At 54.2% G+C, this 25,062-nt stretch overlaps 1 protein-coding gene across 3 annotated transcripts in view; it reads right to left on the reverse strand.

The window, feature by feature from the left end:
• Positions 1-25,062, reverse strand: part of Kirrel3 (kirre like nephrin family adhesion molecule 3) — a 583,940-nt gene that overhangs the window by 4,006 nt on the left and 554,872 nt on the right. The window contains exons 8-15 of one of the 3 annotated variants that reach the window (XM_004641406.2): positions 19,159-19,307; positions 17,710-17,837; positions 16,576-16,702; positions 12,638-12,738; positions 9,978-10,176; positions 8,716-8,751; positions 4,454-4,561; positions 2,334-2,443 (exon numbers count right to left, since the gene is read on the reverse strand). In XM_004641406.2, coding sequence (XP_004641463.1) covers positions 2,334-2,443; positions 4,454-4,561; positions 8,716-8,751; positions 9,978-10,176; positions 12,638-12,738; positions 16,576-16,702; positions 17,710-17,837; positions 19,159-19,307 — 958 coding nt within the window. Of the gene's footprint in view, positions 1-2,333; positions 2,444-4,378; positions 4,562-8,715; positions 8,752-9,977; positions 10,177-12,637; positions 12,739-16,575; positions 16,703-17,709; positions 17,838-19,158; positions 19,308-25,062 lie in introns of all 3 variants that reach the window. The other 2 variants (XM_004641407.2, XM_004641408.3) reach the window with 2 other exon arrangements.

Consider the following 25,062-nt stretch of genomic DNA (forward strand, 5'->3'; position numbering starts at 1 on the left):
TGCTAAGCTTGTTCTAAGTAGGTGCTTTAGACCACTGAGCCATCTCCCCAGCCCCGAACTCAGAACTTTTACACCAAGTTGTTTGCTTAGCCCAGCTCCCCACCCTTTAAAATGAGAGATGGAGTCTCCCTAGGTTTTCCAGGCTGGGCTTGGACTTCCAGTCCTCCCGCCTCAGCCTCCCAGAGTGCTGGGATTACAGGTTGTGCTACTACACCCAGCTTGGAGTTCTTTTTCTCATCGGATTAATCTGTTGGGCTTGTCTCCCCTTCATGATGGCGATGGCGTTTTCAGGGCCAAAGAGTGGAGCAATGGCAAAGATCTCCACAGGAATGAGCTAGCCATAGTGCCTGCCCTCAGTGAGCCCGCCTGCCAAATTATCCCCTTCCTCTTGCTGGAATCCTGGGTGACCCCTACTTTTTTCTGAGGGTGTAGAATTGGGGGAGGTGGGCAGAATGACCCAAGGAGGGAGCTCAAGGGCTCACGTGAGCTGAATAACATAGGCCCACTGAATTTGTGGATAAGTTGATTCCTTCCTAGGTCTGGGCTGTGGTTTCCCTCTTAAAACTACACTCAGCGGTATGTCAGGCATTAAGCTTGGCCCTAGGCGAACTAGACAAGTGCAGACTCGGGAGCATAACCTTTGCCCTCAAGGAACTGGGAGTAACTGCAGAAGCTGGCCCGCAATTAGGCAATGCATTAGGAGAGAGGTGCTCTAACTAGGCAACGCATTAGGAGTGAGGTGCACACAGAGCAGCTTCTGGTGGAACAGAAGGTACACAGTTCAACAGCTGCGATGGGATGAGAGGGCAGCAGAAATCACGATGTTGACAGTGGAGCTGATTCCTAGAGAAGAAGATGCAAGTCAGCAAACAGGTCACCAGGTAGCAGGAACAGCCTTGCGCAGGCTTTTGAGAATGAAGGACTCCGAGGCCAGGAACCACAGACTGTTTGGGACACCTGGGAGGCCGGCGACATTGTATGGAGACGGAGCTGGGGAGGCAGGCTTGCTTCATCACACGGAGGCCCGGAGAGCAGCCGGGCAGCTGGACTTCACCCAGGAGTCCTGGGAGCCAGCGAGGGCCAAAGTAGGACAGTCATAGGATTCTTATTTGCATTTTAGATGGACGCTTTTTTGCAGGGCTCTGGAGTGGGATTGAGAAAAGTGGCAAATGCTGAGGCCAGTTAGGAGGCTGCTGTAGTTCAGGAGAGCGGTAACGAGCCCCGGAGAAGGGAGTGACAGTGGACGGGCAGCAGGGACACACATTTGAGACATTTTTTTGAAGTGGAATTGACAGGCCCTGAAAATCAATTGCATAGAGAAAGAGTAGCAGAGGGAAAAGTCCGTTCAATTCAATAAACATCTGAGAGCAGCTGCCGGGTAGGAGCGAGGCAGCCGATGCTCACCATCTAGTGGGTGATTTGAAAGTAACATGAGCAGCTAATGCGTGCTAAGTGCTCGGCTAGCCTGAGTGCTTGGATTCACTTCTGCAGGTGCAGCTGGCCACCAGTCACAAATATGTGGGAAAAATTGCATCTGTATTGAACATGGATAGATTTTTCCTTTGTCAGTATTTCCTACACAATGCAGTGAAACAACCGTTCACATTTCATTTACATTGTCTCAGCTACTGAGAGGTGATTTAAAGATACGGGTGATCAGGCTATCCTGGGACCAGCCCCCAGCTACCCAGGGATGGCTGTCTGGAGCTCCCTGGCTCCCAGCTCTCAGGGCTTTCCCATCAACCCTCACCTATGACTCCCACACCCATTTTCTAGATGAGGACACTGAGGCTCGGAAAGGCCCATACTCTCTGCCCCTGGCTTTGCTGACACTGGTTCCATGTTTGCCAGCACGATGAAGGGCACCAGGACCTTCCGGCAGAGTTGCCTTAGCTTCTGCCTGGATGGCGGGGTGGATTCTGAGGCATCAAGGGAAGCAGCAGGCTTGGTGCCCGCAGAGAAGCTCTGAATCGCTTGGGGGGCTGGTGGGCACCACAGGCCCCAAAGAGGAGCTTGCGCCTTTCAGACACTTACATGCAGCTGGGGTGCGGGATTGTGTGTGGCGCACGTCAGGGCCATTGGAGCATGTGTCCTCGCCCTACTGGGTGGCCGAGCTCTCTGAAGGCTGTGCCTGTGTCTTAGCCATGTTGAGTCTCCAGCTTACCAAACACAACGCTTCAAGCACATGCCTGAACATACTGGGGCTGGTACGGTCACCTGGCCTGCTGGAGGGCAGAGCAGGCGCCTCCTGGCTACAGCTCTGCCTATTCCCAGTACTGAGGGATCGGAGAAGCCTCTGGTCCCAGGACCTTCTGGACAGGAAAGCACCTTACCATCAGCTGCTTGATGGTGGAGTGATCTTCAGCCTCCCGACCCGAGGCAGGCTCCTTGTGGACAATCTCCACTCGGATGTCATTTTTGGCTGACACAACACCTTTGAGATCTGGACATAAAATTGAAAAGTGCAGGCCACAAATTCAGTTCTCAGTGTGAGGAAGGAAGGGTTGAGATGTCATGTTTCCCCACTGCTGCCCCTCACCCCAGCACCCCAGGAGTGACCCTCCCTTCAGCCCCTGAACCCAGCAGCTTCCCCAGCCCCCACCCTTGGACCACAGGGATGCAGTGCTGTGGGCTGTGTGGCCCTGGTCACAGGCACCTCTGTGTCCCCTTGGTGGAGAGGGTGTCCTCATCCAGTTGTCCACATTACAAGGACCACATTATGTTATGCTGCTGTCTCCTCACTTCCTTTTGGAAGTCTTCCCTGCTAGGTTCTGTCTCCATTCACAGAATCACAAATCCAAGTGTTGAAAAAGACCTTAGGCCCTGTGCCCCCACCCCCAGGCGCAAGCACACACACTGGGATCCAGCTTTGGTGCTCCCGTGGTACAAGCCCGGCATGTTTATTTTTATATTTTTTTAATGTACTTGGTACAGGGTCTCACTAGGCAGCTCCGACTCCTAGTGATCCTCTTGTTTTCAGCCTCCCCAGGGCTGGGATTACAGGCATGTGCCATCTTGTTGGGTCTCCTCAGCTCAGTGCATCTGGGGGGCAGGGGCATGGGTGGGGTTGGGGCCTGCACAGGGTGGGGGGGTGTGAGAGGAGCGTGAGGGGAGGTGGAGGATCGAACCCCATCCCTGCGCTTGCCTACACAGGCGCTTAGTTCGCTGAGCTATCTCACCGGCCCAAGCCTTGCACCTTCTAAGGAGGCAGCTGTTTCTACCTGAAGAGCTACCCTGGGAAATGCTGCAATATGCTCCTCAGGAATTTCCATTGAAAGGCTTGGAAGGAGCGTCCCAAGGCCATGTCCTGAGAGGTGGTCATGGTGGTCAAAGCTACTTGGCTGTGAGTGGAAAGTGTGTGAGGAGAGGGGAACCTCCTAGCAACGTGGGGAGGCTGCCAGGTGGTCCAGGTAGCAGACTTGTGTTCATTTGGTGTTTTCTGTTCAGAGAAGTTCAGCTGCAGGAACTCATACCAGTCACTGCATCCAACCCCCTAGCATGCAGCTGGCCAAGCACGATGGTGCAGGCCTGTAACTGCGGCACTCTAGGGGGATGAGGCAGGAGGACTGCAATTTTTAAAAATTAATTTTATCAGTACATTTTTGACATAGGATTGCAATTTGGGGCAATTTGGTAACTTAATGAGTGCCTGTTTCAAAATAAAAAAAATTAAAAGTCCTGAGGTTATAGCTCCATGTGAAGGCTCTGGGTTCCATCACCAGTAAAACACACACACACACACACACACACACACACACACACACACACACACCACCTCCACCAACCCCACACGTGTGTGTTCTCATACACAAAACAGGCCTGGGATAAATGTGCCTGCTCAGGGTCACACGGTGGAAGAGGCAGGGCTAGCAGGCTGCCCCTCCACTCTCTCCTCCTCTGCCTTCCTGTCTTCCCCTGCACCTGTCTGTCCACCCCATGTCACTTCAGAGCTGAGCGCCATCCGCCACCCTGAGGCTCTGATCGCACACCTCCAGAATGTACAAGTACTACGTTTTACTTGCTAATGACGAAAGCCTTGAAAATTGTGCTCACGCCATTCCTTGCATGTTTTCTGTCCCCTCGTCCTTTTCGGGTGAACTGCTTTTCAGTTGCTCAAGCAGTCTCCGTAGGGTAAAGGGCCAAGCCATCTCCCTTCCCCCATCCCTACGTGTCCCCCCGCAGTCCCCACTGAGGATGCTCTGTGTCCTACCCGGAGCACCTGCTGCAAGAAGGGCCCCTCGGGCCCAGCCCAGCCTCGGCTGAGCACCTGCTTGGCACCAGATGCCCGCACGCCCTGCGTGTAAGGCCGCGCGCGTCAGCCCCAGCCCTGCCCCAGCAGCTCACCGCACAGGGCCCTGCTCATCACACTGCTGCTTACTTGCTCTCCGGGGCAGTCTAAGCCTGGCCTTTCTCTCTGTCCCCCTCCCTGAGATCCCGGGTCTCCCTCCCGTACTTCTCTGGGACCGGGCACAGCAGAAGGCCACGATGGTTGCCATGAGCACGAGGAAGGCCACGCCAGCTCCCACGGCCACCCCAATGATGACGGCCATCGGCACGGACTCTGTGGGAGAGAACCGACACAGCTGATGAGTGCTGGGAGAGAGCCCACTGCCCCGCAAAACCTCAGTGCCCTCGAGTGCAGCCTCTGCCACGTGGGCCCCTTTTGGGAAATGTGTCATTGGGGACCTAGGCAGGCATGGGCAGAATCCGACAGGGCCCAGCTCTAGTTGGGACTGGAAAGACAGGTGGGGGATATGGGGAAGAGGAGAGGGCGGGGAGGAATGTGGGGAGAGGGCGGGAGCTGGAGCAGACAGAAGGGAGGGCCGGGAGAGGAACGCTGGGACACAGGGCGAAGCTGTGTAATTTTGTGTTCTGACATTATATAAACAATCTTTCCTGTGGTGGCTGCCAAGTCACAAGTCCTGCCTTGTCACTAAGAAATGGCAGTGGTCACTGCCCTCATCTCTTGCCTACTCGTTTCCTTCCCTTTCCTAGGTGCACACGGGGTGTTGTGGACCCTCCGCTTTTAGACCGCTGAGGTCCGAGATAGCTTCCTCTTGGCGCCTGCTGATGACATTGTCTCTGGGGCCAGGCGGGCAGGATTACAGACTCCCTGGCTCTGTCTCTAAGGAGAGACATGCCCTTTCTCCTTGACCTCTGGTCCTGCCCCTTCTCCGCCAGGCCTCTGAGCAGCTGGGACCTGTCGGGGATGAGAGGACTTCTGAATAGCCTCCATCCTCGAGCTGTGTTTCTGCAGTCTGTCTCCTGCCCCGGCTGAGTGGAGGTGGGGGTAGAGAGGGTGAAGACGGGTGAGGGCTGCTTCTTCAGAAAGCCCTGGTCCTTTCATGGCTGCATATAAGGCCTGAGCATATGATTTGGGGCCTGAATCCAAGCCCCCCCCTTAAGATGTATTTAGCACAGGGTCTCCAGGGTCTTACTACACAGATCAACCTCATAGTGATCCTCTCGTTTTCAGCTTCCCCAGCGCTGGGATTACAGGCACCCATGCGTGTCCCTGTATCCAGTCTCACTTACTGTCTCCCTGCACCCTGGGAGCGGGGCTGGCAGGGCACGCTGGGGACCAAACCCAGTCCCCGCACCTGCCTAAGCAGGCACTTTAGTCCGCTGAGCTATCTGGCCGGCTCTTATTTGTTTGTTTTAAGTACAGGGTCTTGCTGGGCAGTTCACAGCGATCTTGCTGTCTCATCCTCCCCAGTGCTGTGATGATAGCCATGTGCCACCATCCCCCAGGGCTTCAGGGCTGGCACAGCATGTAGTATTGGGGATCCAACTGGAACCTTAGGCTTGCCAGGCAGGTGCTTACGCCGCCAAGCTAGCTATCTCCCCTGTGGGGAGCCGTTAACTGGTATCCATTTTATAATAGTGTCAGCCATTTTCTTAAGTTTCTATTTGCCTGCTGAGTTAAGTTTCTGCTCCTTCCCGCCTTGCCCATTCCCGTGAATCTCATGCTATGCCCCAGGGGTGGGACCTTCCTCCATTGCCTAGACGTCAAGAGCCGAGACTTCTTCATTCCTACACTCCCTTTATATACCCAGCACCTCCCCGGAATAAACAAGACTTGATCAGAACTTGTCTTGTCTCCATTTCTTGTGTCTCCTGTCCCTTCTCATCCCCACTCCCTCTCTAGGGTCCTCATTGACTAACCCGTGGGTCGGGACACTCCCCTGCCAAGCTTCTTGTTTTTATGGAGAGGTCCATAGAAGCCAAATGACTTGATCAAGGACACATGGCTGCCTGAAATCTCAGCACTCTGGGAGGCTGAGGTAGAAGGATTGCAAGGTTGAGGCCATCTTGGGCAGCCCAGTGAGATTGTGAGTGATTTTTTTTAATTTTTTATTTTATTTTATTAATTTTTTTTTTTTTTTTTTGCTAAAAATCTTTATTTATTTGGTACATAGCATGCGGTGCTGGGGATCAAACCCAGGTCCTTGTGCTTGCCAGGCAGGTGCTTAGACCACCATGCTATCTCCCCAGCCCCAAGAGATTGTGAGTGATTGTTGAGTGAAAAAGAGAGAGAAAGAAAGAAGAAGAAAAACAGATTGGAAATGTAGATAAGTACGGAGGCCCTGGATTTAATCCCCAGCCCTGGACGGAAAAAAGACAAGGCACACACAGCTGGGGTGGGCCAGGGTAGTTCCAGATGGCCTCTTCCTCCCCCATGGCATCTGGCTCCGTCCACTGTATTCTATGGTAGCCTCCAAGTCACTTCTGTTAGCCCAGACTCTTGCCTGTCTGACTCCTGGCCCTGCCACTCCACCTCTCTTATCTGGGAAGTGGAAGTAACCTCAGAAGGTGTTATGGGGCTCAGATGAATGAAGCAGATAAGGGCCTTGGCACAGAGCCTGGTACCAGCCGATTGGAGTGTTTGCTCCTGTTATTGTACAGGAAGGGGGCAACATGGCAGAAGCACATCTTCAGGGAGAAGGAAGCTCCTCTGAAACCACAAGCTTGCTCCCCACCCAAATCCATTCATGCTGCAGGACCATCGGGTAATCTGTTCTGGTGCTTGGATGAGACTGGACTTACTGCTCTTTTCTTTAAAGAGCAGAAAAGAAGCCAAAGTCTGAAACCCTGGCTCCTGGGGTGCTGCTGGGAAGAGGCAGCAGGAGGTGGGAGGCACAGAGCAGGCAGAGCCGGTGCCTTTCATTGGCAGCATTCGGTTAATGCTGCTCTATTCTTGTGCTGCTCAAAGCCTTTTTTACTTATTATTATTATTATTATTATTATTTTAAGTTTCAGGGTCTCACTATGCAGCTCAGATTCACAGTGATCCTCCTGTTTTCAGCCTCCCCAGTGCTGGGATTACAGGCATGCTCCACCACAGCCTGTGGTATAGGCCTTTTACCTGTTTTTAAAATTTTTATTTATTTATGTATTTATTTGGTATAGGGTCTTGCTACTCAGCTTGAACTTGTAGTGATCTTCCTGTCTCATATAATCCTCTATAATCCTCTCCAGCACTAGGATTATAGGCAAGTGCCACCATACCTGGTTTTGGTGGCCAGCTCAGTGTGGTACCAGGGACTGGACCTGAGTCCCTGTGCTTGCCAGGCCAGTGCTTAGATCGCCAAGCTATCTCCTCAGCCCTCTTTTTTACCTATTTATTGATAGCCGTGGTCACTGCAGAGGCAACTGAGAAGGTGACCAGAGGAAGTGGGAATGGCAGACACTCAAGATTGCAGTGGTGCAGGGATCAGGACCTTGTGCTTGCCAGGCAAGCACTTATTCCACTGAGCTATCACCCTGGCGGTCTCTCCCGTCTGCATGGAAAGGATGGACATGCCCTCGGCTGTGCTGGCTCGGGCAAACTTGCTTCTGTCTTTAGGTTTGAATTCCATCAGGAAAGGGAGTTCTTTGGGAGCTCACAGGTCTACACCTTTGGATTTTATGAACTTGGGTTTGGTTTAGTTTCAGATTCCCGACAGATTTCCTCGGAGAAGCTCAGGGCTTGTCTTGGCTGAACTCGGAGCCAACATGATTGTTCCTGAATGTTCCCAGGCAGCACTGTTAATGAAGGCAAGGGAAACTCCCACCCCTAGGGCCGGGGAGCGCTGAGGGGCTGATCCAGGCTGCATGTGGGCCCCCCTGAGAGCTCATTAAGAGGGGAGCATGGGCCGGATAAGAGTGGTGAGCAGGAGAGGCGCTGGCTCCGTGGAATCTGATTTGCGCTCTGGTGTTCTGCTTGGGGTGGGACTAGGTGACCGCTTTGCAGCAGGCAGGGACAGGCGGGGCACTGCCTGGCCACCTCGATGGGGAGATGGTGGGGACGGAGGGGCAGCAAGGAGCAGCAAGCATGGGGGAGGCAGGCCAGCAGGGCCCGAGGCAGGCAGCAGCAGGGTCTGGAAGCAATGTGGAGCTGGCGATGAGGAGCAGAAGAGGCGGGGCGAGCCTGGAGGGAGACACGGCCAGGACGGGCGGGAGGTGGGGCGTCTGAAGAGAAGGGATGAGGAACGGAGAGGACAGGAGCAAGAGCCAGTGTCCTGGCAAGCCCCGGGCCATCGGAGCACGGGAGCCAGGTCTCTGGGGTCCCCAGACCCCTGCCGGCTGGAGGCCCCTCCCTCGCTTAGCTGCACTAAACCTGGGCCTGGGGGTGGGCCAGGAGCTAGCGGTCTGCGCCTCCTTCCCTGGCCACCCCCAACTAGCCAGGAAGTCCCGCCCCCCGCCCAGGGCGGTTCTCAAGGCCTCCTTTCGTACCTGCTTCCAGCCCGGCTCCCGACTTCATTTCCGAACCTGTTTAGAAATAAAGCAAGCGTCCACAGCCGGAGCCTGGCTGGCCAGGGCAGGGCGGGATGGGGATCGGCTATCTGTAGGGGCTGGGGACAGACAGTCCTGCCTCTCGGACTGCTCCACAGACCCTGGTTAGCCCAGCTGAATTTGGGGTTTATTCTGACTAAGAGACCCCAGAGTGGATGGGGAGGGACAGAAGTCAAGTCTGGGAGGGAGGTTGGGGGGTGGGTGTGAACACCAAGGGGAGGGCGCAGGGTGGGGGCACTGAGGGGAAGACAGGAGGGTAAGCAACAGGGGCCAGGAGGGTTTGGATGAAGTGTGAATGGTATTAGGCAAATTATGTGCAAAGCGTTATGCAAAGCGGCTCCTGTCAGGGAAGAGCTGTTAGGAGACCCATTGGCAGGATCACTGTATGACCCAAGGGGCTTGGCTGGGTCCCCCTGCTTGGCCCAGAAGCTGGTCCAAAGGCCCAGGCCGGCCCGGCCCATCCCTGCTCCCGTGGGGCTGAGTCCTGGCTGGCCCAGCGGCAGCGTCCACAGTCCATTTCAAGACCTAGGGTGCTGCTGGCTGCTGGGGAGCTTTTCTGGGACCATCTCTTGGTGTCTCTCAGCAGCTCCCTGAAGGGTAGTCTGTCCAGAGAGTTCTGAGCAGACACTGGGTCTCGGCAGCTGTCCGACCAGGAGCTGGGGTAGCTGGCGCGCTTGGTGAGCCTTCCTTCTCTCTCTCAAGTGCGGCTGCTCTGTGCCCTTCTGCCCAGAGCTGCCCTTCTGCTAGGTGTCTCCTTAGAGCTAGCTCAGTGGCCCATGGACTGCGGATGGTCTGGGCCTGCCAGCCACACTCCCACAGGGACTGGTGCACACTATGCCTTAGCTTTAGCTCGGGTGCCCTCCGCAGGACTTGTGGCTAACTGGATGGGCTTATTCTCATGCGGCCTGGGCCTGGCCCCCAACACATCCACTGTTATTGCACCCCCTAAAGACACTGGGGCACTGGCCCAGGATGGGGTGTTTGGGAGCCAGGGCCTTCTTAGGTGGTCAGGCACCTTAGCAAGGTGATTGGCCCAGCACCCGCTGGCCACCACTCTGTGCAGTGGGGTGAAACTTTATTCCCTTCCTACTCCCTGGTGGAAGCCAGTGCCCCTTCCTCAGAGAGGCAGACGGAGGGAGTGTGGCAGGTAGGGAAGAGCCCTGTGGCTTGTCCTGGGAGCTTCCCCAGCCCCTGGCCCTGACCTTGCTCCTTGAGCCGGATGATCTCAGTGTCAGAGCCGAAGCTGTTCCAAGCTGTGCAGTTGTAAATGGTCTGGAAGTCAGCCCGCACGATGCTGCTGATGGTCAGGGTGGAGATGACGCCCTCCTCCGTGCTGACTGTCTCTACCGTGTAGCGCCCTGATGTGCCCGACTCCAGCACGTTCTCCTTCCAGGACCAGGCCTGCAGAGTGCGCAGAGTTAGCAGCAGACACCACGAGAGCCGCATAGCAGGGCCCTGGCCATCTCCCTGGCTGTGCCGCCGACCCAGGAAGGCTGCCTTCACTGCCATCATCACCCACTTGCGTACACGGAGGGGCTTGCACCCCCACAGACCACAGGCATGAACACAAGTGAACAGACATCACCCATGAACCTATCTATCTTTATTTACAGAGCAGCGTGCAGTTATTTTTTGCAGTACTAGGGACTGAACTCAGGGCTGCAGGCAGGCCAGCCAAGTGCTCTACCACTGAGTTATACTCTCAGCACCTTTAATTTTCAGACAGAGTCTAAGTGATCCAGGCTGGGCTTGATCTTGTAATACTCCTGCCTCAGCCTCCTTCATAGCTGGGACTTCAGGTGTGTGCAGCCATGCCTGGCTAGTTTGTTTTCAGAGTCATTCCATGAACACTGTGCATGTCACTGTAGCCCCTTGGATGTCCTGGAAGCTGGCCAGGCAGGTGTGAGCCTGTAGGCACTGGGTGAGAATGGCGTGGGGCTTCTTGTGCTCTGGGCCAGGGCCTCCCTGGAGGTCTGCCGCACTCCTGGCTTCCTTGTGCGAGCTGCCAGCAGCACCCTGCAAGCTGTGACAACCAGGAGGCTCTCCAGGCACCACCCAGTGACCCCTGTGCACAGAAGGGCCCCAACTGGGAACCACTACCTTAGGGTTACCTATCCAGGAAGAGAAATGCAGTGTGAACCTGCTCAAGAGTGAGTAGAGTATTTTATGATGGGCATGTCTTATATTTATGATTTTTAAAAAAATCAAACAGTGAAGTGGATGGGGGTATTAGTTGCATATACAATTTTTTTGTTTTGGGGGCTGGTGTGGCACGCTGGGAATCGAACCTCAGCCACAGCGCTCTGCCTAAGCAGGCCCTTTAGTCCACTAAACTATCAGGCTGACCCTTTTTTTTTAAATTTAAATTTAAATTTTAAAAAAATGTATTTGGTAGTCTCTCTACACAGCTTGGGCTTATAGTGATCCTCCTGTTTTCAGCCTCCCCAGTGCTGAGATTCCAGGTGTGCACCATCAGGCCAGGTCTCAGTGGCTGGCTTAGTGTGGGTGGGGAGGGGAAGGGCGGTGGGTGCAGTGTGTGGTGTGGGGGATCGAGCCCTGGTCTCTGCACTTACTTGCCTAAGTAGGTGCTTAGTCTGCTGAGCTATCTCACCGGCTGTATGTGCAATTCTTGCAGTGTGGCCGGCACCTCACTTCCTGTGCCTGGCCCACTTACCCTCTGGGCACTTCTGCCCTGCAAAGCCTGCGGTCTTGATTGACCCCTGGGCACTGGGGCTTACTGTTCCCAAAACTGCTACAAAACATTTGTGTTTCTGTTTTCACACTGAGCTTCTGACAGCTGTAGGTGGATTTTAGTATAAGACCCGCCCTTTAAAAAATGCACACACCAAGGGGCCAGGGTGAAATGTACTGTGCAGGAAGGAAGCTGTGCTACTCTGCAGGGAGGGATACGAGCTTGGGTGGTTGTCTCTGAAGTGAGCCTGTGTGGTAAAAGGGAGTCCCCACATTTCACTGACCTTCTCAGACCAAAAAGCTACAACTCTTGTTGCATAGGTCCTGCTTTACCTTGCTCTTAACCATCCAGTAGAAAAGTATGAAGACGAAATATAGGAAATAAAGCCATGCTGTTATGTTGAGCTGTGGGGGACTCAGGTCAATAATTTCTGACATTGCCAGTTAAACAGAAGACCCAATGCTATTATGGGCTACTGGACTCTTTTAGAATATTTTGCTGAGTTTACACACCTATAATATTCAATAATGGAACTTAGAAAAAATGGGGTATACAGATGAATGTCCATTTTGTATCTGTGTATTCAAAGTGGTTAGGATAGATATATAGTTGCATTCTCTTAATGAATAGAATGATTTGTTCTAATGGTGTTTGTAAATAGGATCACAAGTCCGCATCTTGTACAGCAATTAACCACTAAGAAGAATATATGCAGTGTATTATTTATTGAAACTGTACTTCCGATTGGACTTGAAACTGACTCATTGCTATCTGTTTATCAATAAAACATTGAAAAAAAATAAATAAAATAAAAAAAATTAAAAAAGGGAGTCCCCAGACTTAGGAGGACCATGGGAAGTACAGGCAGGAGTTGCCAGCTATAAACTGTACATGCTTTATGATTTTACCAGGGTGCCCTTGAACCCAGGAAAGGGAAGAAATGTTCTTTTCCCTCTTGCTTGCTCTCTGGCTGTAGGATACAGAATTCACTTAGAACCGTTGACATTATAGCTCAGCCTGTTCCCAGAAAGGAAGCTGCCTGTGATTTTTGCCTTCAGGGTGCATTCTTAGGGAACAGAGCTGGTGTGCTTTTCCTCATGGAGGGACAGGAGTCCTGGCTACTGGCTGTGGTGACCCCTGGGCACTGGGGATACCCCCCACAGTACTCACGATGCGGTCCGGAGGTGGTGTGCTCCGGATGAAGCACTTGATCTGGCCTTTTTCACCATGGAGGGCGTGCTGCGTCTGGGTGCTGGAGATGATGGGGGGCCCTGTTGGCAAGGCGGCAACATATTAGCGACCCAGGGAGCGCCGGTCCCTAGCTGGCTGGCCCCTCTTTGGTGGGCTAAGAAACGGATTCATTGATCCAAGCACTCAGCAAACATTTACAGAAGACCTGAGTGTGCAAGTCAGAGCACGAGGTAGGGGACTTGAAGCTAGATTAGGCATTCGGTTGTAAAGCTCCCAGGGGTTGGATCATGAGTGAATGCCTTCGGAGTTAGAATCCCCGAAGACATAAATGACTGCAATAAAAGGTGGTGAGCATTCATACCATCGAAGCAGTGCAGATAAAGTGCTAGCTGACTTCAGAGGAGAGAATAATTCTATGTGGCGGACAGCGAGTTTTACGAAGGAGGTGGTGAGTCAGGGAAGGCACAGGGGTAGGTGTCAGGATGAAGGAAGACAGAACTAAGGAACGTCACCGACCCGCCTTGGCCCGCTGTTGGAGCGCTGACCATGTAGCAGATGTCCAGTAGAGGGCGCCCTTGCCCAACAAACCGGGTGTCCTCTGTCCCACCAAGGCAGAAGGAAGAAAAACAGGCACTGATCTGCTACCAAGGGGAAGTCACCCGGGTAGGTGGGTGTGCTGGCCGTGTCCATGGCCTCACTCCCACCCAGGTCTCAAGAGAGCCTGTCCTTCATTATTTCATCTGTTGCTACATATATACGCAGACAGATGGCCCAGGTGCAAGCGCAGCTCCCAGACTGGCCTTGATACTAGACATTTCCCCATCCCATCTGTGTGCATGGGGCCGGGTATGGACGACAGGTGCTAGCGTCACTGGCCACATGGGGCAGCCTGTCCTTTGGCATTTCCTCTAAATTCTGCCCATCCTGCAACCTGGGGTTCTCCCGGCAGTAAAAGGGGAAAGGAGAAGGAGCTCAGCTAACTCCCTGGCTCCTGAGGGTAGAGTCGGGTTGGAAATCCCCATTTGGGGTTGAAGAGGTGGCTTAGTAGAATAAGCGCTTGCCTGGCAAGTCAAGGGCTGGAGTTCAATCCCTGGTTCCGCAAAAAAGAAGAAGAAGAAGAAGAAATCCCCGTCTCCTTCCCATCCCTAATGTGATGAGTGGGCCTTTTAGATAGCAGAACATGGAGGAAGGAAAGCTGAGAGGAACAGATCTGGAGATCATGCAGAATTATGCTGGGGAACAAAACAAAAATTGCTGCAAACCTAATTGCTGTTTATTAGCCACCTTAATTAAAGCAGATTTGCATTTCTATGAGTAGCTCTCAGCCAAGGGGAAAAAAGGTACTGAACAATGAGGATGAAGCTTCTATGGAGTCCCAGATGCAAATGTCTCTCGGGACTGGGGCTGCAGACTCAGGAACCCTAGGGCTGGTCAGTTGGGCTTCCACTGCAGAGGACTTTAAGAGGGGCTGAGCCCTGCTTTCCTCCTTTCAATCCAAACTCAGAGAGGCCTTTGGCCCAAAGAGGCTGTGTGTTTGGAACCCAAGTGCTGCTGAATGTTTTGTTTAGCTGCTGAGCTACACAGGGATGCCACAGCCCTGGAACTGGGGATTCCCGAAGGGCTCTCAGGATTCTGAACGCGAGCGATGGGCAGAGGTGGTGGGCAGAACCACGTGTGTTTATGGAGGAGAGTCAGTCAGCCAGCAGCAGTTCATCTTTTCCTCCCTGTAGATACCAGGTCTGAGCCAGCTCAGCTGAGCTCTGTGCCAGCTCGTTCCCCAGAGGCCCCTGGCTGGCAGGTGTCTGTAGGCGGCGATGGTGTGGTGAGGGCTGGTCTCAGTCTAGCCACTTTCACATCAGATGCCTTCAGTCCGGGCCAGGACCCCGCCAGCCTGCGTCACTGCCCCCTACCTATTCTCAGGGTTGGGGACAGATCAGAGCCCCCTCCCTGTTGGGTGGGGACTGGCAGTCTCGTCAGCCTGGGCCACTACACCTAGGGCCCAGCTTGGCACTAGGTCCATAGTTGTAGGTGGGCCAGGTGTCTACTCCCAGCCATCAGGGTTCTGGTCTGACAGGGAGCTCCTGCAGTAAGGGCTGGAGGGCAACTCAAACCATGGGAAGACCCCAGGTCACTCTGCTGAGCCTAGTCCAAGAGAAGTGTCCTCTGCAGCAGCTTGCGTCCCATCCTGCAGGGCAGGGATGGGTGGTGGGCTTCTCCCTTCCAGAAACCTCTTTCCATGTCTGCTGGGAAAGGTCTGAATGTCTGAAAGTGACAGCAAAATGTCCGCGCCTCCTTCTCTACCTTTTCTTTCCCAGAAATGTGAATGCTCAGTTAACAGCTTCAGACCAGGGGAACCTGGAGGGCACATGTGAGTCTGGGGGTCTCAGCCTGTGGACTGCGGATGGCCGCCGACCTCCCAGTGTCCTCCCCAGAGTGGGCAGCGGGGAGGGCGCGGATTTCACCGTGGCCTGTGCGTGCAGCCCGTGTCAGACACCGGCGCGGCAGGAAAAGGCTGCAGCCTGTGTTGCCATGGATATACGGAGGCGCAAGCTGATGCTGTTATTTTTAGCCCTGCAGTGCCAATTTATTGGCGGCATCCTGGGGACACAGGAAAGGCAGGAAGGCTCCCGCATCGCATCGGGGTTCTTCCCAGGACAGGTGGCCTGCAAAGGCTCTCGCCTGGGTGGATTCACCCTCCCTCTGGGACTGCCTCTGGTGGGTGAGGGGGAGCTGGTGCTGGGGACAACAAGGGGTTCTGGGGAGGTCACAAGCTGGGCTTAGTTTTATTTTATTTTTGCGGAACCAGGGATTGAACTTAGGCCCTTGTGCTTGCCAGGGAAGCGCTTATTCCACTGAGCCATCTCCCGAGCCCCTGGGCTTAGTTTTAGAGCAAATGGAAAAATAGACAAGGCTGCCAGTGGGTTGAGAGGAGCCTGAGAGGTGGCTCATTTCCAGAGCACAGCCAGTTCCCCCAACCCTAGGCCTACTCTGGGTTCTGTTCCAGGAGCTGGAGGCTCCTCTGGGGTGAGTCTGTGGTTCAGGGGTTTGGTCTGAGGTGCTAGATGGGTACAAGGGTCTTCCAGAGAGCATAACAGAGACATGGGTCCAACCCCCAGAGAGAGCCAAATAATGGGGCCCTAGTGCTTTCATCCTTCCAATGGGTGGCTTTGTTTCCTACCACAGTCTGCACACACATCACGAGACACCCTGTCCTGGCACCACAGCCTTCTCAGGTCAGGCCCGAGCTCTGCCCCAGTGTGTCCAAGCTGCCTGCTGCTGTATCCGGGCCTGGTCGGATGCCTGTACCTTGATGAGCTCACTGCAGCCATTGGTCAGCTCTTGGCATGAAAACACTGGGCTGTGTCGCTGTGTATAGGAATACCAGACCTCTGGCCTCTAGGGACCATATGTGCTGGTCTTTGGATCATGACAGGTCTCCCTGGCCAAGCGGCTTTACCTCAGAGGAAAGAAGCTGGCTACACGAGGAGGGAGATGGGCTTTAACCTCTGCTGGGGCAGGGGCAGGGGCAGGGGCAGGGGCAGGGGCAGGGGCAGGGGCAGGGGCAGGGGCAGGGTGGATAAATAGGGTAGTGGAGGCCTGGCTCCCCATGACCCTGCCCCTTGTTTCCCAGGCCAGAATAAACTCGCCAGCCTCTGCTCTCAGCATCCCTTGTTTCTTGGCAGGGTCTCACTATGTTGTTAGTGCTGGTCTGGAACTCATGCTGATCCTTCTGTCTCAGCCTCCTGAGTGCTGGGATTACAGGGCCACACTACCATGCACAGGGTGCTGAGACTCCAAGAGGTGGATGCAACTGATCTGGACCCCTGGTTGGAGGCGGTAGCAAGGCCCAGAACCGGTGATGGCCTCTTGGGTCTTCCTCTCCCCCTCTACCCAGTCCACCCCAGTGGGGGTCTCACCATTGACAGTCAGGGTCACCTCTCTCTCCCCGGCTCCCACCCGGGGCACAACAGCTCGGCACACGTACTTCCCAGCATCCTCCTGGCGGACGGATTTGAGGGTCAGAGTCTTTTCATTGCTCAGGACCTAGGAGAGTGGGAGGGTCAGACACAGAGTGGTCAGGTGGCTGGAAGCAGGCCTGGGTGCCGGTGTCCGGGGACTCTGCTGGGGACTCCTGACTTCTGCCAACAGAGGTGATGCAGCCCTCCCTCCACCTGCTAAGGCTTCTCCTCTTCCAGCCTTGCTACGGCTGAAATCATCCTGTAGCTGAGCTGGGAGGGACCTGGGACTTGTGATTTCTTATTTATTCTCAGCATTCCCTTGGGGTGGAGCCAGGATGATGACCAGAAAGCAGACTTCAGTGCTGGCCGATCTGCCTGCGAGTCTTGGTTCCAGCGGTGACATACTTGGTCAGCTCAGAGGCTGGGCTTCCTCATCCTTTGAAGGAGGTGGTGACGCTTCTCAGGACAGCGTGGGGGGCTTATTGAGCACTGCCTCACTGCTCCTCCCTACTGCGGGGACATCTGGCAACCTCTAGCTTACTCGTGAGCATGTACATTTCAAAGAGGAATGCAGGGACAAAACCGAACTGAACATCAAGGCTAAGGCTAAGTTCATTTGAGGGGTTATTTTTTTTGGTGGTGGGAGTAGCTGTGATTGAACCCAGGACCTTTGCACTGAGATACAGTCCCAGACTTTGATCGCTTATTTTTTTATTTTTAAATTTTGAGATAAGGTCTTGCTGTTTCTTCAGCAGGCCTTTCACTTGTGGTCCTCCTGCCTCAGCCTCCTGAATAGCTGCGAGCACAAGTATGCACCACTGCTCCCATCTTATTTGGGGGAGAGTTGAAAAGCCTTTCTAGGGAGTGCCCACCACTCCATATCGGCAGCCACCTGCTCTTACAAGGTTCATGATAGGAAAACTGCAAAAGCAAATGCGCTCAGAGAGAGACAGGGAGAATGGCGTGCCTGGGCCCCCTCTCCTCTTTCTGGGACCCTTCCCCTTGGGCTTGTTCTGGAGATGGACTCCCCTAGTCCAGCAGTGACAGGACCCCCCACCTGCCCCCGCCCCCACCCCACCCCCAGGGACTCACCACACCCGAGCCTCGCTTCATCCACACGATGGTCAGGGACGGGTTCCCGATCCACGCACAGCTGAACACGGCGTCAGAGCCCAGGTCCACGAGCAGAGACTGCGGCTCCATGACCATCCGGGGTCCAACTATGGTGGGGAGGAGGAAGGGGAGGGTGCGGGTGGGTGTGGAGCTCTGGGGTCCCTTCTCCCTGCCATCCCCTTCCCGTCACCTTGGCTGGGGAACACGGGTAGCTGGGTGCTCGGCCACGTCCCTCCAACTCCGCTCATTCTCTGCACATTTGTTCCTTGCCCTGGTGGCCCTGGGCTCTGGCAGTGGAAGTCAGGAGGACTCCCTGTCGCCAGGGCCTGGACTCGCCCCCTGGGCTCTCACACTTCCTTCCCTTGGTCTGGATCCCAGAGACACAGGACACTCAGGGAGCCCACCCCAGCAGGCAGCCAGAGGCCCTCCTGGAAACACTCCCGGGCAGGTGCACAGGTCCTCTCTCCAGCAGTGGCTCCCCGGCAGGAGCAAAGGGGCAAGGCCACAGTGTCTCAGTCTCTTCCCTGGGTCCTCGCACCCCGCCGGGCCCCTGAGGCTGTCCTCCTCCCCAGCCTCACTCTCAGCTCCCCTGCTTCCCAAGCCTCACTGGCAGGCAGCTCTGGCCTCAGCCCAGTGCAGGGTGCCTGGTGCGGATAGAAGCCAGCCGGGTGGGTCTTGGGGCTGCCTCTGGGGTGAGGGGGCATTCAACACACGTGCCACAAATCAGGAGTACTTCTGCAGAGGCTGTTGGACTTCAGGGACAGCGGCAGGTGAAAGTGTGTTTGTAAAAGTGCTTTTGAAACTGCAAAGGGCAATGCAAGCATGAATGATCGTGGAGCGCATCCTGCCCCAGCAGTGGGCCGACTGTCCGTCTCTGCCAGGCTATCAGCCCCCTCAGCTGGACAGCGGAAAGCGTGGGCCTGTGGCGGAGTGGGCCATCGCTGGCCACAGTGCTCGTCTGCGCACTTATTCGCTCCCTCATCGAGGTAAGAGGAAGAATGGTATCTGCTTGTGCTGGGACTGCAAGTCTGTATCCCTCTCTACTGCAACTTTGCCCTGTAGGATGCCCACAGGAGATGACTGGGGTGTGGGCATGGCATGAGGGCCCTTTAAGAAAGGACAAAAGAGAGCTTGCTTCCCCTGCCCTTCCTTCTCAGCCTGGTTCCACGAGGACGTGAGGACACAGAGGGAGGGCAGCCCTCTGCAGGGCAGGGGTCAGCTCCCCAGGGCAGCTGCACTGGCAGTCCACTTTCTGTGAGGCCACTCCATCCACTGTCATGAGCTGGAGCAGCACGAGCTGGCACCGCCTGGCAGCCTAAACATGAGCGTCGTGGCTTGGGATGTGGCGTGGCCGTGTGTGAGGTGAGCCCAACCAGAGGCCGCCTGGCGCTGGCCAACACAGGGGAGCTCCCCAGTCCTCGCACTCACAGTAGACGTCCACTGTGCGGCTGAGGTTGGTGCTTCCCAGGGCATTGGTCACCTCGCAGGACACAGGCTCTGAGAAGTACGTGTAGTCCACGGTGGTCCTGTACACCTCCCCAGATGCCTCCTTGATGATGTGGCCCCGCTTGGCCCACCTGCAACAGAGGTCAGGGGCTAGGGGACCTTCCTTCACACAGCTGTCCATCCCTCCACCCCACAGGGAAGCTGGGTCTGTGGGGCCCTTGGAAAGTCTTCAAAGAGGGGTGACCTCAGAGGCTGGGGAGCAGTCAGTCTACACCCAGCCAGGTGGGGCAGGCAAGAGTGGGCTTTGGGCTACAGTCTCCAGGGGTCAGTGGCACCTAACAAGTGGGTTACTCCGGAGGACTGTGATGTGATTACCTATTGGTCCACCTGCCTGGCTAGTCCACGCATGACTGACTGTCACCAGCAGACAGCCTGGCTGTCCAGCTTTGCGCGTGCCTGTGGGCCCCATTCTGGGCCATGTCAGAAAAAGAGGTTCACTGCTGACCTCAGAGGTCATGGCCCGTGTGCTCTTACAAGCATACACTTGCACACGCGTGGACACAGCCCTACCACAGACAGAGAGAGAGGAGGCTCCTGCAACCCGGTTTCCAGGCAGGATAAGATGTAGAAGTGGTGTGACAGAGCTGCCCATCCCGCCTGCTCCTCCCTTCCCACCTGGCCAGCTCACTCAGTTCCTGCTTCTGCCCCCAGAGTGGGTCCCTCCTGGGGTCACCCTCTCCTCGCGGTGACTCTTGCTCTCCTTCCACCCCAGCAGCTGCCTTCCCCCTCCGGTTTTGCTTCCTGGAGGTTGTAGCTCCGTTAGTCCTGGTTGATGGGGGAGCTGAGCAGAAAATCTCTCTCAGCCTGTCGGTGCCCTGGGCTTGGCCCCAGCCTGTCAGAACCCTAGGCTCTAGGGAGGTGATCCCGGCCTTGGACAAGCCACTAGGCACCTGCTGTGTGCAGGAGGCACTGCGGCCCACGGGGCCTGTGTGTGCAGTGTGAATGTGTGCGCGTGTGTGTGCATGGGTGTGTATATGGGAGTGGAACATGTGCGTGCGTGCGTGTAGGAACACACACAAGGGCTTGAGTGCATGTGTGTGTATGTGTGTATGGAGGTAAGGCTTTCAGTACAGAGCCCTGAGGAGAGAGCGAGTGCTCACAGCTTCCCGGCTTTAGTCCCCTTATGGACAGCTGTGCCTCTCAGAAAGCACAAATCTTCCACCCGGCTCCTCCAGCCAGGCTCCCTCCACTGCAGCCTGTTTTGGGGTGTCAGTCTTTCCTGGGGTCACTGCTTCCTGGAAGAGGGTCCCTGCAGCTGTGCCTCTCCTCTGCTCCCTCTGCTCTTGGATCTTTCCCGGTCCCACTTTTGCCCGTCTCCTGCTCCCCTCCCCAGCTCCGTGGCTCGGTGTGGCCTGTCCAGCCCCAAAAGATGGCTACTTTTCACTTGGGCCAGTGCTGTGTGGTTGTTATCACAAATTAATATTGGGTAATTATTAAGAACATGATTAATAATAACAATTATAGTTTAATAACAGAGCAAACCATAGCTCCCTGCGAGCTTAAGGAGCTTCCCAACAAACCATTATGAGTTATTCATGAATCGTTTCAATTCCTAACTTTAATTTAATGACCAGACTTAATAGTCAGGCATGGCCCCTGCCTGAGGCGGAATAATTCTGTTCCAGACACACAGCTGGGGATCTGCGTCTAGCCACTACCTCTTCTCACCTGCTGAAGTGAGGGGGCCTGAGTGGTGGGACCTGCAGACAGGCCACGCTGCGGCCTAGGAGACCTGGTTCTCACAGGCAGGTTGTTTCTTCCTCAGGTCCTGGAGAAAAGGGGCCTTCTCCTTCTCTGCGTGGGGCCTCCCTGTGAAGGCCACTGGCTTGGCCTGAGTCTGGAGAAGTACGTAGGCCCTGATGGCCTGGAGCCCAGCATTCCAGGGCTTGAAGTGGCCCTCTCCTCAGGCTGGGAAGAAATCGGAGGAAGGAGACCAGAGGGCCGGCCAGCTGTGGGAGGGGGTCTTTCCTGCCCTAGCAGAGCCATGCTGTCTGAAATGGCCCTCTGTGTGGCCTATCCCCCACTACAGGTCCCAGGAGGGCAGGAGAAGCTCTCTGACTGTCCTCACCCAGGGTCACAGGGTGACCTTGGGGCTAGACCCTTGAGAGCCCATGACCAGGGTCTGTAGTGAAGGTGCCCTTGGTGTCCCTGCCCCAGGAGTCCTCTGTGCATATCTCAGTCTGTCTTCCCCTCCCATACCTCGAGCCTCAGTGGTCAGCCCCTGACAGCGCGTCTCAGCAGCTGGCCCTGGGACCAAGGCCCTCTTGTCTCCTGTGGATCCGCTGCTGAGCCTCCTGCCGGGCGCCCTCTGTGCGCCCCTTTCCTCCCCACTGCTGCTTCTGCGCCTCTCCCATCCCCTCTGAAAAAGAACTCAGCTTAAGCCTTCCCCAATCAATGTCTAATTTTGTCTGAACAAATGTATAAGGATTAATTATTTATATCACGGAATCAGGAGGTCTGGCGTGTCACTGGCTGACAGGTTGGCATGTCAAACAGCTCCTGCTCCGCCCGGGGCAGTGCTGGTCCCTCATCCCACGCTCTGCATGGGTCACCTCAGAGGGCAGAGCCTAGAGCGCCTCACTCTGCACTCAGGCCTGTGCTGCTGGCCCTGGGCCCCTGGTCCTGGGCGCCGCTGAAGACAGCCTCGACACCCAGCCAGGCCCTCTTTCGGAGCGCAAGCGTGGGGGAGAGTGTCTGTTTAATTTTGGAGATTACAGTCTTTGAGGTGGACCAGGAAGGAAGCAATCAAGATGACGAGAAGTAAAGAAAGATTCCCATAATCTCGTCAAAGTCAGCTGGGAAAAATCAATGTACTAATGCGAGGAGATCTGCTTAAGGCTTTTCCTCCAGCTCCCACCACTGCATTTAGAATGTGCCTGCAAACTCGGGCTGCTGGGTGGGTCCTCATGGGGTGGAGAGGCTGAGCGGGCAGGGTGGGCCCAGGCCTCTGCTGCCTCCCCTCTCCCTGGCCTCGCTCTCACCTTTTCCTGGGGCCAGAAGGGACCCCAAAGCTTTTGGAGCCCTGGATGGAGCCCAAGTTGCACCAACATATTTTCAGGGCAATCAGAAGGCCAGGAGGTGGTTAGGGAGTTAGCTCAGTGGTCTAAGCACCTGCTTGGCAAGCTCAAGGTCCTGGGTTCAATCCTTGGTACCACATGCTGCACCAGCCCTGGAACCCTGGGCGCACTATGCTGGCTACTCAAACAGGATGTGGTAGGGCATGCCTATGATCTCAGTGTTGGGGAGGCTGAGACAGGAGGATCACTATGAGTCTGAGCTGCATAAATACATTAAAAATAAATAAATAAGAAATTTAAAAAAAAAAGAATGAAAAAGAAGGCACCAAGCATTCACCCCAGGTCCTGAGAGCCACAAAGAGGATGTGGTAGGGCATGCCTATGATCTCAGTGTTGGGGAGGCTGAGACAGGAGGATCACTATGAGTCTGAGCTGCATAAATACATTAAAAATAAATAAATAAGAAATTTAAAAAAAAAGAAATGAAAAAGAAGGCACCAAGCATTCACCCCAGGTCCTGAGAGCCACAAAGAGGGGACAGAGAGGGAGGGAATTTACTTGATACCACTGACTACTAAACTTGTGTGTTCATTAACTTTTTTTCCTTTTTTTTATTTTAGGGAAGGGTCTACAGGGTGTTCAGGGTACTAGATCCGACTTGTAGTGATCTGCCTCTTTACAGCCTCCCAAGAGGTGTGATGACAGGCATGCACCACCAGGCCCAGTCTCAAGTGCCAACTCAGCTGCCTCGGGGGCAGTGCTGGCACAGCAGGCCCCGGGGGTCGAACACCTGGCCCTGCACTCAGGCCAAGGGGAGGGCCAGGAGCGCCTACTTTACTCCATGCGCTGCGCTGCATCCTGCGAGCCATAAGGGACTAAACTGCAGTTCTTGCCTTCGAGAAGCTCGTCTGGAGGTGTTTGAAAATGGGCATCTGAGATGAATACACACTTCTCAGATGAAGAAATACAAACAGCAAATGAATATATGAAAACATGTGCAATATCACTCATCATTTGAGAAATTCAATTAAAGCAACACTGAGATTCCATCTCATTCCAGAAAGAATGGTTATCATCAAGCAGTCAACCAATAACAGATGCTGGAGGGGTGGTGGGGAAAACGGAACCCTTCTCTGCCACTGGTGGGAGGGCAGACTGGTATAACTACCAGAAATCAGGGTGGAGACTCCGTACAAAGCTGGGACTGGAGGTTCCATTCAACCCAGCTCTCGCCCTTCTGGGTATTTTTCCAGAAGCGCTGAAAACCTCATACCACAGCGACATATGTGCACCCATGTTTATAGCAGTACAATTTGTCATAGCTGCATCTTGGAAACAACCCAGATGAATGGAAAAAAAGATGTGGTATTTTTATACAATGGAGTATTACTCAGTTATTAAAAAAAAAAAAAGATAAACTTGAGGTTTTGTAGGTAAGTGGATGCAACTAGGGACCATACTCAGAAGGGAAATAAATCAGGCCCACATGTGCAAACATCATATTGTCTCCCTAGTGTAAGAAGCTGAAAGAGTAAATAAAATCTGAAAGGTTCAATAGATACTGTGAAAGGGAAAGACTCTGTTCAAGGGGAAGGAACAAATGGGGTGAGGAAAAGGACAAAAGAAAGAAAGAAGGAAGGGAAAAGGTATACTTATACTTGAATAATTATACTGCTGAATTTTGCTAATCTATTGAAAGAAGCAGTTAATGTTTAAATTTTATTCTTCTCCTTTTTAATATCGTGTGTGTGTGTGTGTGTGTGTATGTGTGTGTGTGTGTGTGGTACCAGGGATTAAACTCAGGACCTTGTACTTGCCAGGCAGGTGCTTATGCTGCTGAGATGTATCCCCAGCCCCCTTTTTAATTTCTTTTTCTTTTGTATTTTAGGGAAGGTTCTACAAAGTGTTTCCGGTCTCACTACTAGATCCAACTTGTAGTGATCCACCTGTTTACAGCCTCCCAAGAGCTGGGATTACAGGCGTGCACCATCACGCCCAGTCTCAATTGCCATCTCAGCATGCCCTGGGGGTGGGACCGGTAGAGCAGGCACAGGGATCGAACCCCCAGCCTTTGGGCCTGCTTGCAGGCACTTTAATTCGCTGAACTATTTGGCTGGCCAATCCTTTTTAATTTCTTATAACTTTTTTTCACCGAGTTTTTCTACTTATACCTGGTAACCTAAACAACTAATTTGAAGACAACATTATACAATACAATAACTATTGTTGAATTCCTATTATTTTGTTCAATGAAATTCTGTATTGTTTCTAATGGTTTTGTTGATGCTTTAAAAAATTCTTTTTTTCTTTCTTTTTTGTGTATTTGGTACAGGCTCTACAGAGTCTCACTATGTAGATTGGACTTCTAGTGATTCTCCTGTTTTAAGCCTGCCAAATGCTGGGATTACAGGCTCATGCCTCCGCACTTAGCCTCAAATGCCATCTCAGGGCTCCCTGGGGGTGGGGCTGGCAGGGCACGCTGGGGCTCGAACCCCGGCAGCTGTGCCCTGCCTAAGCAGGCGCTTTAGTCTGCTGAGCTATCTGGCTGGTCCTTATTTTCTTTCTTAAAAAGCAAGGCTTTCATCAGTGCCATCGGCAAGGACCCCTCGGGCCCCCCTGACTGCGAGAAGCGGGCAGGGGTGAGCACAGGCTTTCTGGCTCTCCTGGCTGTTTTAACTTTTTTCCTGAGCCTCTCCTTTAGAAGGAAGGAGTAAGCAAACTTCCTCCCATGGAACAAGCAATGTCCACTTGGCTGGCCCGTGGCTGGCCGTGCAGGGAAGGGAGGACGGCTCTGGGACACTTAGGTAAG

Source organism: Octodon degus, unplaced genomic scaffold, assembly GCF_000260255.1.
Source record: "Octodon degus isolate 3935 unplaced genomic scaffold, OctDeg1.0 scaffold00136, whole genome shotgun sequence".
In the NCBI taxonomy this organism is placed as follows: domain Eukaryota; kingdom Metazoa; phylum Chordata; class Mammalia; order Rodentia; family Octodontidae; genus Octodon; species Octodon degus.